Source organism: Polypterus senegalus, chromosome 6, assembly GCF_016835505.1.
Source record: "Polypterus senegalus isolate Bchr_013 chromosome 6, ASM1683550v1, whole genome shotgun sequence".
NCBI lineage: Eukaryota > Metazoa > Chordata > Cladistia > Polypteriformes > Polypteridae > Polypterus > Polypterus senegalus.
The window spans coordinates 136,645,162-136,657,289 of record NC_053159.1 but is presented as its reverse complement, the minus strand read 5'-3'; the positions used below and the strand labels follow the sequence as shown (position 1 = coordinate 136,657,289).

The 12,128-nt window shown below is 38.5% G+C and overlaps 1 protein-coding gene across 1 annotated transcript in view; it reads right to left on the bottom strand.

Annotated features, from left to right (window-relative positions):
- The window catches only part of LOC120531676 (protein mono-ADP-ribosyltransferase PARP14-like), a 73,288-nt gene that overhangs the window by 37,322 nt on the left and 23,838 nt on the right, over window positions 1-12,128 (bottom strand). Inside the window, exons 4-5 of the mRNA XM_039757294.1 lie at window positions 11,081-11,332; window positions 2,218-2,436 (exon numbers count right to left, since the gene is read on the bottom strand). Of these exons, the coding sequence (XP_039613228.1) occupies window positions 2,218-2,436; window positions 11,081-11,332 (471 nt within the window). The remainder of the gene's footprint in view (window positions 1-2,217; window positions 2,437-11,080; window positions 11,333-12,128) is intronic.

Below are 12,128 nucleotides of genomic sequence, written 5' to 3'. Positions count from 1 at the left end.
TCAGCGGGTTGGAAAATGGATGGATGGATGAAAGGTATTATCTTTGTCTAACTCATTTTATCTGAGTCACAATTCAGAAATTACAGTACATACTAAAACAGAAAACATGATTAATAAGGGTAAGCACCAAACTTAAAGATTCTTTACATTGCAAGCTTTATAAAAATTTCCACCCTTTGTACATTAAAAGAACTGACAAGGGTTAAAACTAGGGAAACAAACTAGTATGTGACAAAGCCCATATGCCATCAAAAAGTCTAAGTATAGAATCTGAGCAAATATATGAACGCCAAATGTTACTTGCAAAAACAAAAAGGTTCTGATTTGTATCCAGAAACTCACACAATGACACCGACTTAAATAACACATTACAGTAAAATAGTATTATCAAGTTTAAAAAAAGTTAAAAAAAGACACTAAAAATTCTATGAGATTCAAAATCGTAGAACAATTTAGCAAGTCATGTAGAAAAAAGTATTAAGCTCTAGCAAAATTAATAATGGACTGCAATTTTTGAAAATTACATGTCTTTGGAAAGTGCACATTTGTGCCTTTATCACATGAAAATGGCAAGGTCTTGATAAATATAACTATTTTTAATGATGTAAATAAATCCAGAATAAATATGTAAGTCTGCAAAGCAATCCAATGCCAGGGAATAAGGACTATACTATATAACAGAGATTTCCCCAATGTGACAAGGTACAAGGTGGCCTGTCATTTGAAACTGTAGATTTTGTACTTTTCAGTAGTAAACTAATTTGCCTTGTATCAAGCACTTAGGTGACAACTTTACGTCTCTGAAAAGTTAGGCAATACCACCCTGAGAAGCCTAACTGCCTAGTCTCATTAGCATCATCTGCTTTTTCAGACACAATTCACAGACTCTGCAGCTGAACGAGTGACCTTGTTTCTGCTTCTGCCCCACCCTTATAAAGATCGAGAAGCTAGAGAAAGTGGGTGTTCGTTCAGGTTCCACAATGGAGGAAGATGGAATTCCTACTCTGAAGTAACTGTCTTTTTGACAGCACAACGCAGTGTTTTTCACCTGAGTGTCCCTTTTCTTTTTTCAACAAAGAAACCTTACTAAAAACAGTGTTACCAGATGGTACCAAAACCCTTTCTTTGATCCACCTTGTCTTTGTTTACACTTGTTATAGCAAACTGATCTATAGTAATTTTACCAAGTGTGTGGCAAATATGTGTAGATTTGTAAGTGCTGACACACTCAGGCAGACAGGTTTAAAGAATTTATTTTTGCACTCCAGAACAGAAAAATAATTTGCTACAATACATACTGTTGTACAGACAGACATACTTGGGGCATAGACATACTTGGACAGATACTTGGGGCCATAATTACAACACAAATACTCAGAAAGGAACCAACATTACTATGTCCTGGCAGGGATGTCAGTTCTTTATTCAATGGAATGATATCTAGAAATAACTATTCCAGAAAATCATATTTATTAGCAGGAAAGCTTGTGCAAAGTTGGCGGCTTTGTTATATTTACTATGGAGGATTGTACAGGACTTTTTTTTATTATGTCCTGTGAGTTTGAGACTATATGTCCAACAAAAGGAGCATTAGGCTCAGGCGTTCTTCGGGGCCATCCCTATTCGTGGAAGTGGTTTGCAGCTTTGACCCAAGGGTGATACCAAAATAAGTCTAAATGCTCTTACAGTTCTGTTTTTTTACCTTGGATTTAGGAGCAAAGTGGAATACAAGGCTTCACTCGGGAGGAACACTAATTAGAGGAGAAGAAAATGAATGTGAGAAGGAGTTCTTTGGTGGTGTCATGTATAGCTGGAAATGGACTATCCAATTCACGTAGAGGGAGAAAGCTATGTAAGGACACTTCAGCTGTTTAGGTAGGCCCGGAGGAGAGCTAATCTTTGCTATTTTTGGCATCGTTTTTACTATTCCTTCTATATTCCTACATTGTGTAGTTTGGGTTAATAAACAATCTTTCCTTATTCTACCTGTTCATAGGTGTTTCAAGAGCACCCACTTAAAGTTCACACTGTGCAAATAATACTACTCTATGGTGTCACAGCAAAGACCTTGAGAACAGAAATAAGGGGAAGGTGAATATGTTGAAGAGCTTGACACAGAAAAATATAAACAGCACACATTATTAAAATGAACAAAAAGTACAACTGTCTATTTAACCTCAAATTTACTCCCAAGGATTATTAACTATAAATACATACCATTATGGTTGACAAAAGTGATAATGGCTTGCCCTTCTGTGAGTGACAGGTCCTGGATGGTTCCATATCGTTCAAAGTATAGATTAAGACAGTCATCATTGGCAGTGGATGGCAAATTCTCAATTATTATACTCTTCGTAACATCTAGACATCTTGCACACATTTTGTTTTGCTTGAATGTGCGGTTGTTAAAGCATCTGGCAAGAAAATCCTCTGCATCTAAAAAAAAAATAAAAAACTTGGAAAATGGAGGGAAAATTGACAGGAACAAGTCTGGCAGACCTAATGCTATCACATAAATTAGAAGTTTCTCAGTTTTGTTCAACGGTTTAGGAAAATATACTCACTGACACCTTGGCTTTCTTTTCTATTTCTATAAAGGAAAAAGCAACACTTGTAAGGGCTATAATGATCTGTCTCTCTTCTTGACCACCTTTTTCACACTATTATTATAGTGTTATACAGTAAAACATTGTCCAAATAATGCTTCAATGGGTGTTGCAACACATTTTGTTCCAGTACTGCTTTAATACAGACAACAGGTTTGTAAGTAATCAATAATGGTGGGGACAACTTCCATTACTGAAGAAAAGCTGTTGTCATCTCACTAATTGTTGCCTGAAAAAGGCAGTTTTGCATAACACTGAAAAAATATTTTTTCAGTTTTTGATAACCCAAACTTTTTTTAAGCCTCTGGCAGGTTATCACTTACCCATGCACTATTTCAGGTTATTTGCTGGATATTAACTATTTAAATTTCAGTAAAAACTAGATCTTGCCTGAAGAAGGGGGCTGAGTTGCCTCGAAAGCTTGCATATTGTAACCTTTTTAGTTAGTTAGCCAATAAAAGGTATCATTTTGCTTGACTTTTCACTACATTCATAATGGCTAACACGGTACAACACCCTAGTACTACAGTAAAAAGTATAATAATAATTTGACTGTTAAACTTTTTCCCTATACTGTAGTGTGGGTTATCAGAGCAGTGTTCTAAACTATGGGTAGCCACATGACTGTATAGTACATTTAGTCAAGTTTGTCTAAACACAAATTTTGAAGTAAGTGACATTGCAAATTCAGTCATATACTGCCCTCAGTCTGCCACACTATTGTGGCAATATGCAAACGGAGACGTATCCTATAAACAACACTACTGGCACATCAAAAAGAGCTTTCCTTTTTATGTAATGAAAACATAATTAATATTCATAATGATACCATCCTGTTAAACACTCAAACTGAGATAACTGTTAGCAAAGACATGTATAAGAAAGGATTAGAGAGGAGGAAATCACACTGGCAGACTTGTTAGGGAAGGGACTGCGGTGCTAGTTAGAAATGTTGAAACAAAAAGAACTGGTGAGGCACAACGACATGACACTTTTCAGGGTGTTCTGGGGTTGCTGTTTCAACATGCTGATTGTATATACAGTTATGTCCACAAATATTTGGACAGTGACACAGTTTTGATAATTTTGGCTCTGTACACCACCACAATGGATTTGAAATAAAGCAATCATTATGTGATTGAAGTGTAGACTTTCTTCTTTCATTTAAGGGGGTTTACCAAAAATATCGTATGAGCCATTTAGGAATGACAGCCATTTTTCTGCATAGCACCCACATTTTGAGGGGCTCAAAAGTACTAGAACAATTGACTGACAAGCTGTTCCACAGCCAGGTGAGAGCAATTCCCTCATTATTTCATTAACTATTTTGCAGGTAAAATGTCTGGAATTGAGGGAGGCACGGTGGTGCAGTGGTAGCGCTGCTGCCTCGCAGTTAGGAGACCCGGGTCCACTTCCCGGGTCCTCCCTGCGTAAAGTTTGCATGTTCTCCCGGTGTCTGTGTGGGTTTCCTCCGGGCGCTCTGGTTTCCTCCCACAGTCCAAAGACATGCAGGTTAGGTAGATGGGCGCTTCTAAATTGGCTCTAGTGTGTGCTTGATGTGTGGGTGTGTTTGTGTGTGCCCTGTGGTGGGCTGACACCCTGCCCGGGATTGTTTCCTGCCTTGTGCCCTGTGTTGGGTGGGATTGGCTCCAGCAGACCCCCGTGACCCTGTGGTCAGATTCAGCGGATTGGGAAATGGATGGATGGATGTCTGGAATTGATTCCAAGTGTGGAATTTGAATTTGGAACCTGTCACTATGAACTCTCAATATGAGGTCCAAAAAGCTGTCCAATGCAATGAAAACAGTCTAACATTAGGGTGAGAAAAAAAACAAACCCTTTGGAGAGATAGCAGAAACACCAGCAGTGGTCAAACCAACCATTTCATAAATTTTTAAAAAGAATGAATACACTGGTGAATTCAGCAACACTAAAAGGTCTGGAAAACCACAGAAGACAGCTATGCTGGATGATTGCAGAATTCTGTCCTTGGTAAACCTGAAGCATGATAGGGACAAATCAGACTTTGGAATAAGTCATTTTTTAAAATCCTTGTACAGTTCTGGAAAAGTTTTCTTTGGAACCAGAATGTTGGAAAGAAGAGTATGGAAAGGAAAAACTGCTTATGATCCGATACATACCACATCATATGTAAAACATGGTAGTGGAATTTTATGGCAAGATTATGCATGGCTGCAAATGGAAGTCAGTCACTAGTGCTTATTGATGACATGACTGCTGGCAGAAGTAGCAGGATGAATTCTTAAGTACACTGTGTGCACAATTATTAGGCAAGTGAGTATTTTGACCATATCATCATTTTTAATGCGTATATTCCAACTCCAAGCTGTATTAACTTGAATGCTTATTGGATTTAAGCACGTCAGGTGATGTGTATTTGTGTAATGAGGGAGGGTGTGGCCTAAGGAGATCAACACCCTATATCAAGGTATGCAGAATTATTAGGCAGCTAGTTTTCCTCGGGCAAAATGGGGCAAAAAAGAGATTTAACTGACTCTGAAAAGTCAAAAATTGTAAAAAGTCTTTCAGAGGGATGCAGCACTTTTGGAATTGCTAAGATATTGGTGTGTGATCACAGAACCATCAAACATTTTGTTGCAAATAGTCAACAGGGTCGCAAGAAACGTGTTGAAAACAAAAAGACGCAAATAAGCTGCCAAAGATTTGAGAAGAATCAAACGTGAAGCTACCAGGAACCCATTATCCTCCAGTACTTTCATATTCCAGAGCTGCAACCTACCTGGAGTGCCCAGAAGTACAAGGTGTTCAGTGCTCAAAGACATGGCCAAGGTAAGGAGGGCTGAAACCCAACCACCACTGAACAAGAAACATAAGTTGAAACGTCAAAACTGGGCCAAGAAATATCTGAAGACAGATTTTTTTCAAAGGTTTTATGGACCGATGAGATGAGAGTGACTCTTGATGGACCAGATGGATGGACCTGTGGATCAGTAATGGGCACAGAGCTCCACTCCAACGTGGAGGTGGGGTACTGGTATGAGCTGGTATTTTTAAAGATGAGCTAGTTGGACCTTTTGCATTGAAGATGAACTCAAAATCAACTCCCAAACCTACTGCCAGTTTTTCGAAGACACTTTCTTCAAACAGTGATACAGGAAGACCACCATGATTTTTATGCAGGCCAATGCTCCATCACTTGCATCGAAGTTCTCCACTGTGTGGCCAGCCAGTAAAGGCCTTAAAGATGAAGGAATAATGACATGGCCCCTTCCTCATCTGACCTAAACCCTATCGAGAACTTGTGGGCACTTCTTAAACACTAGATTTACGGGGGAGAAAAACAATACACCTCTCTGAAGAGTGTCTGGGAGGCTGTAGTCACTGCTCCACAAAAAGCTGATCGTCAACAGATCAAGAAACTGACAGACTCCATGAATGGAAAGGCTTATGACTGTTATTGGAAAGAAGGGTGGCTATATTGGTCATTGATTGATTGATTGATTTTTTTTGAAATGTCAGAGATGTTTATTTGTAAATTTTGAGTTGTTTGTTTATTATTCTCACTATAACAGATGAAAATAAACAAGTGAGATGGGAAAATTTTCATTTTTCCTTTAGTTGCATAATAAATCTGCACACTAATAGTTGCCTAATAATTGTGTGCACATATGTATTCCCCTGATGATGTTCACACTCACATTTCCGTTGTGAAACATTCAGGTTTCAGGTTTATTAACATTTTGGATTGACTGATAGCACTGTGTTTGTTCCATATTAAAATTAATCCTCAAAAATACAACTTGCCTAATAATTGTGCACACAGTGTATATAGCACTATACCATTTGTTCAGATACAGCCAAATACTATAGTACAAATGGAAAATGAGCCAAAACATACTGTGAAAGTAAACCAAGTGCTTTTCAAAGGAAACAAGTGGAGTGTTCTTCAATGGCCACGTCAATCAACTGAGTTCAACCCAACTGAACATGCATTTTCTGAAGACAAAACTGATGGCAGAGAGTCCAACGAACAATATGCAATTACGGCTAGTAAAGACCTGGCAAAGTATCACCAGGGTGTAAACCTGGAACTTGGAAATGGTCATGGGTTCCAGACTTCAGGCAGTCATTGACTATAAAGGAAAATTATCATTGCATATTGAATATTGAATTTCAATATATACATATTGAAAATTATCAATACATTTATTATTATGCTAGTTTGTCCAAATACTTTTGTGCCCCGGGGTCGGTGGGAGCTATGCAGAAAAATGGATGTCAATTTCTAAATGACTCGTACAATATTTTTGGTAAAATCCTTAAATTAATGCTGCAAGGTTGCACTTCAATCACATAATGATTGCTTTATTTCAAATCAAATGTAGTAGTGACAGAGCCGGATTTATGAAATGTGTGTCACTGTCCAAACACTTACGGACCTGTATAGTGTTGTGGCAATGTTTCATGCTAAATGGTAACACTTTACTTTAGGTACTGCAAAAAGGCATCCATTACTCATTTACTTCTATGTAACAAGAGTTACATAAAAGTAACAAAAGGCTTCTTTTGATCTTCATAAAACTTATAAAACATCAGTAGATAGAATACTTATCTCTAGGCAGTGTGATAGATAGATAGATCGATACTTTATTAATCCCAAGGGGAAATTCACATAATCCAGCAGCAGTATACTGATACAAAAAAACTATTAAATTAAAGAGTAATAAAAATGCATGTAAAAGCAGACAATAACTTTGAATAATGTTAGCATTTACTCCCCCGGGTGGAATTGAAGAGTGTGGGGGAGGAACGATCTCCTCAGTCTGTCAGTGGAGCAGGACAGTGACAGCAGTCTGTCGCTGAAGCTGCTCCTCTCCCTGGAGATGACACTGTTTAGTGGATGCAGTGGATTGTCCATGATTGACAGGAGTTTGCTTAGTGCCCGTCACTCTGCTACAAATGTTAAACTGTCCAGCTTTATTCCTACAATAGAGCCTGCCTTCCTAACAAGTTTTTCCAGGCGTGAGACGTCCTTCTTCTTTGCGCTGCCTGCCCAGCACACCACTGTGTAGAAGAGGGCACTCGCCACAACCGTCTGGTAGAACATCTGCAGCATCTTATTGCCGATGTTGAAGGACGCCAACCTTCTAAGGAAGTATAGTCCGCTCTGACCTTTCTTATACAGAGCATCAGTATTGGCAGACCAGTCCAATTTGTTATCCAGCTGCAGTCACAGGTATTTATAGGCCTGTACCCTCTGCACACAGTCTTCTCTGATGATCACGGGGTCCATGAGGGGCCTGGGCCTCCTAAAATCCACCACCAGCTCCTTGGTCTTGCTGGTGTTCAGGTGTAAGTGGTTTGAGTCACACCATTTAACAAAATCTTTGATTAGCTTCCTGTACTCCTCCTCCTGCTCACTCCTGATGCAGCCCACAATAGCAGTGTCGTCAGCAAACATTTGCATGTGACAGGACTCTGAATCGTATTGGAAGTCTGATGTATATAGGCTGAACAGGACCGGAGAGAGTACAGTCCCCTGCGGCGCTCCTGTGTTGCTGACCACAATGTCAGACCTGCAGTTCCCAAGACGCACATTCTGAGGTCCGTCTGTAAGATAGTCCACAATCCATGCCACCAGGTGTGAATCTACTCCCATCTCAGTCAGCTATAGATATGATGGTAAAATTACTTGTTGATATGAAGGATTCACAGGGCTTATACAGTGATACCTTGAGATACGAGTTTAATTCGTTCCGTGACCCGAGCTTGTAAGTCAAAATGCCTGTATCTCAAATCAATTTTCCCCATTGAAATTAATTGAAATGAGATTAATTCATGCCAGCCCCCAAAAAACCACCCCAATTTTGTTACATTTTTCTTATGTTGAAAACATTTATTTATAATGAACAAATATTGTATACAAACAAAATAAAACCTAATACATAAAAGAGAATCTAAAGAAATAAACAGATGTTGGCGAAGCCGATTAGCGTATTGTAATGTTTTTTTCTTTCACTTCAATTTTGCGTAATTTAATTTTCTTCCTCATTAGTTTTTTTTTTTTGCCACGCTTTCACTTTCATTCGCAGGGCGTTTCAATAGAAACCTGTCCAAGGAGCTTTGTTTAGTCCTCCCCTTTAGAATGTTTCTGAAATGAGTTAGGCAAGTGTCATTAAATAGCGCGGCTGCGTGATCAGTTGCAACTTTTTCAGGGTGTTTCTTTCAATAAAGTCAAGTGTTCGGCAAGTATCATTAAATAGCGCGGCTGCGAGATCAGTTGTAACTTTTTCAGGGTGTTTCTTTTCTTTAAAGTTCGAAACTTTTTCCCACAATGCAAACACTTCCTTTATCTCAATTTAAGAGATAACCTTCTCTGCAATACCAATCTCCAGCAGAACCTCTGTATGTTGCTGCGTCTGTAGTTCTGTCAACTCCTCTGTCGTCAGTTCCTCAGAATGTGTGGCAACAAGCTCTTTGATGGCTCGTATTTCGAATTTTGGCTCGTAACTCAAGGCAAAAAATCCACTTAGTGATGGCTCGTATCTCAAAAAACTTGTACGCTGGGGCACTCGTATCTCAAGGTATCATATGAAGAGTAATAGGTCTCCAGTTAAGCCACCTCAGACCACTCCAAAGTGAAGTTTTGTTACTAGGTCAAATTGCGGAGATAATAAAACACTGATGCTTTACAAGTATTATGAAGACCCAAAAACTGTATGTTAATGTCTTGTTACATAGTAATGAATGAGTAATTGATTTCATTTTTGCAGTACCTGAACTAACGTGTTACCAAGAATATTTTGTGACAAGTTTAATGGGCCTCAGCAAAGACAAACCCTTCTCTTAACAGTATTTAACAGTAGTTTTGATACATTTCAATCTATCGATAGTATGAAGGACATGTCTGTTAGAACTGTAAAAATGCCAGCGAACAATATAGGGTGAGACAAATGATATAGTGAAGCTTTCAGTGTGCAGCACAATGTCAGTCAGTAGGATTAAACTTTTTAATCAGAACTGTTAGGCCTTGTTCACACGGGCGTTAAGTTTTTGGATAAACGAACTTGCTCTGAACGTCCTAGACGTTTATGTTGCATTTTGTGGTGGCGATCGATTGACTTCTACACCGGCGTTCGTTTGTCTCTGTCTAACGCCAGCCTGCAGCCCAAATTGTAGTTTGTGTGTTAACCTGTGGAGGCAGTGTCGGGAACTGGATATGAAAGCCCTTGTCGTTTTATTTGAAGTGCCTCCTTTCAATATGGACCATTTTGCTATGTTAGATATTAATCTTCTTGTTTTAAAAATACTCGTAATACGGCGACGTAGGGAGAGAAAAATCGCCGCTACTGGGTTCATCCTCTGACTGCACAACGTCGGGTTAAAGCAGTGTTTCTCAAGTAGTGGCTCCGTCAAGGGGGGCTCGTTTGACCTCGGGGAACATGCTTTTTTATTTTTCTTTTACATTTTTTTTGAATTTAGAATGCACTTTAAATCTTTTCTGTTACATTTAATAAAGCTATTCTTTGTTGTAAATTGGTCCATATTTCTTTCTTTTTTTATTCTCTTATATGTTAATAAGGATACAGTGTTATGCAGAGGTGTACTTATAACAATTTTATAGACAAATGATACTATTTATAGGATGTTTTCTTCTTCCTAGGAGGGGCATGACAGAAAATAATTGAGAAGCACTGGGTTAAAGGAAGTTTTTTTGTGCTTTATGAAGAAATGCGAAAATTTCCGCGCAAGTTTTTTAATTACTGTCGGATGTCGGTTTCCACTTTTGATTGTCTGCTGCAGCTGGTGCAATGCCACATTGCACGCCGATCAACCAATATGCGACTTGGTGTTAGCCCCGAAGAGAAACTACTTGTCACTTTGAGGTAAGGAAACAGTAGTCGAGTGTGCGCTTACACCGGTGTTATGCACTGAAATGCCCCCCACCACCCCCCCTCCCTGCTCCTCCGAAGCGTAAAATAAACGCGCAGAAAACGAACTAGAAGCGGTTTCCTTGCGTTCGTTGGGTTTTGAACGCCAAGAAAAAGCTGCATGCAACGTTTTTTTGATGCCGTATGAACGTGCAGCCGGACAAACGCACGTCACCAAAGCCCGTGTGAACACTCTCATTGACTCCTACGTAGAAAACACTCGACGCTGATCCGCTCACGGACGCCTCTAACGCAAAAACGCTCGATTTTAACGCCCGTGTGAACAAGGCCTTAGCCAAATTTTTATTCCTATCCCCCATATAAAATACATATAATGTATAATTTTAAAGAAAAACTTAGCTACATGATTCAACCATTTGTACTGGGCTGATTGAATTGTTAAATGAAAACCAAGATATACTGAACAAGCTATAAAACATGTTATTAATGGTAGAGCTTGACTGAAAAATGTTACTTAAGAAAAATAATGTTATTTAAGACAAGGTTAATAAGCAACATTAACTGTTTTTTTAACTATTTTATTTGTGCACTGTGACTTACCTCTTCTGTTGTTGAAAGATACTACAGCATTCCCTAGGTCAACAAATTCAATACTGAAGTCTCCTTTTTCTAATGATAAACCAGAAATATTTTCCACCAGCATTTCCAGAAGCTGTGTTGATTTGTTTGTTGGAATATTTTCCACGAAAATCAAAGTGCTTGGTGGGATTTCTTCATTTTCATCTTTTTTAAACTTCTTCAGAAAAGGACTAGCTTCTTGCGCATTACTCTCTTCATCCACACATTTTGCATCTAGGGCAGGAAAAAGGACATTTAGATGAGAATGAATGAGAGAGTTATACCATTGAAACTTTACTGTTTCCTAAATCAAAGATTTAAATCCTAGAATGTTCAACCAGTGTCAATACGGGTTTGCTTTGCCATAACCAAAAAAAAAAAAAAATGCTCCAATTTAAAACATTGCAGAAATACAGAATTTTGATTCATTATGAATTACCTCGCTCACTAGTATTTTGACACAAAGAACAAGCTTGGTATTCTCCTTTTTCTTCCCATTTATTTGCATCCTGGGAAGAAGGTCAGGTTTCCATCTGTGATTGCATATAGAGAAATGTAATTACACAATCTCTATGATTTATATATATTTACATACAGAATAAATATTCAAAAAGTGTGAGAAACACATCAGCCCCAACAATGTATATGTATTGCGTTTACCCTGTACTTGTAAGCCATTTTGAGCATTGTTGTCTGCCAAATAAATTCATTATCAACAAAGAGAGATGGGTATAACAATGATAAACTTTCAAGTGATTCTGACAGAAAACACTCCTACATCCATTGTCTTGAGCTAGAGTAAGCAGACTCAATAAAGGATGGATGGATGACCATAATAATAATAATAACTAGTCGACTCCCGCCGTAGCATACAGCGGTGTAAGAACAGGAACGGAAAATGGTGAGAAAGGAATTCAGAAGTCAAGAAGAAATAAATACTTTTTGAAAGACACAGTTGTGAGTAGGTGTTTTGGTGGAGACGACAGATAATGAGTCGAAAGATCTAACCCTAGAAAAGGCCATGTAGAAC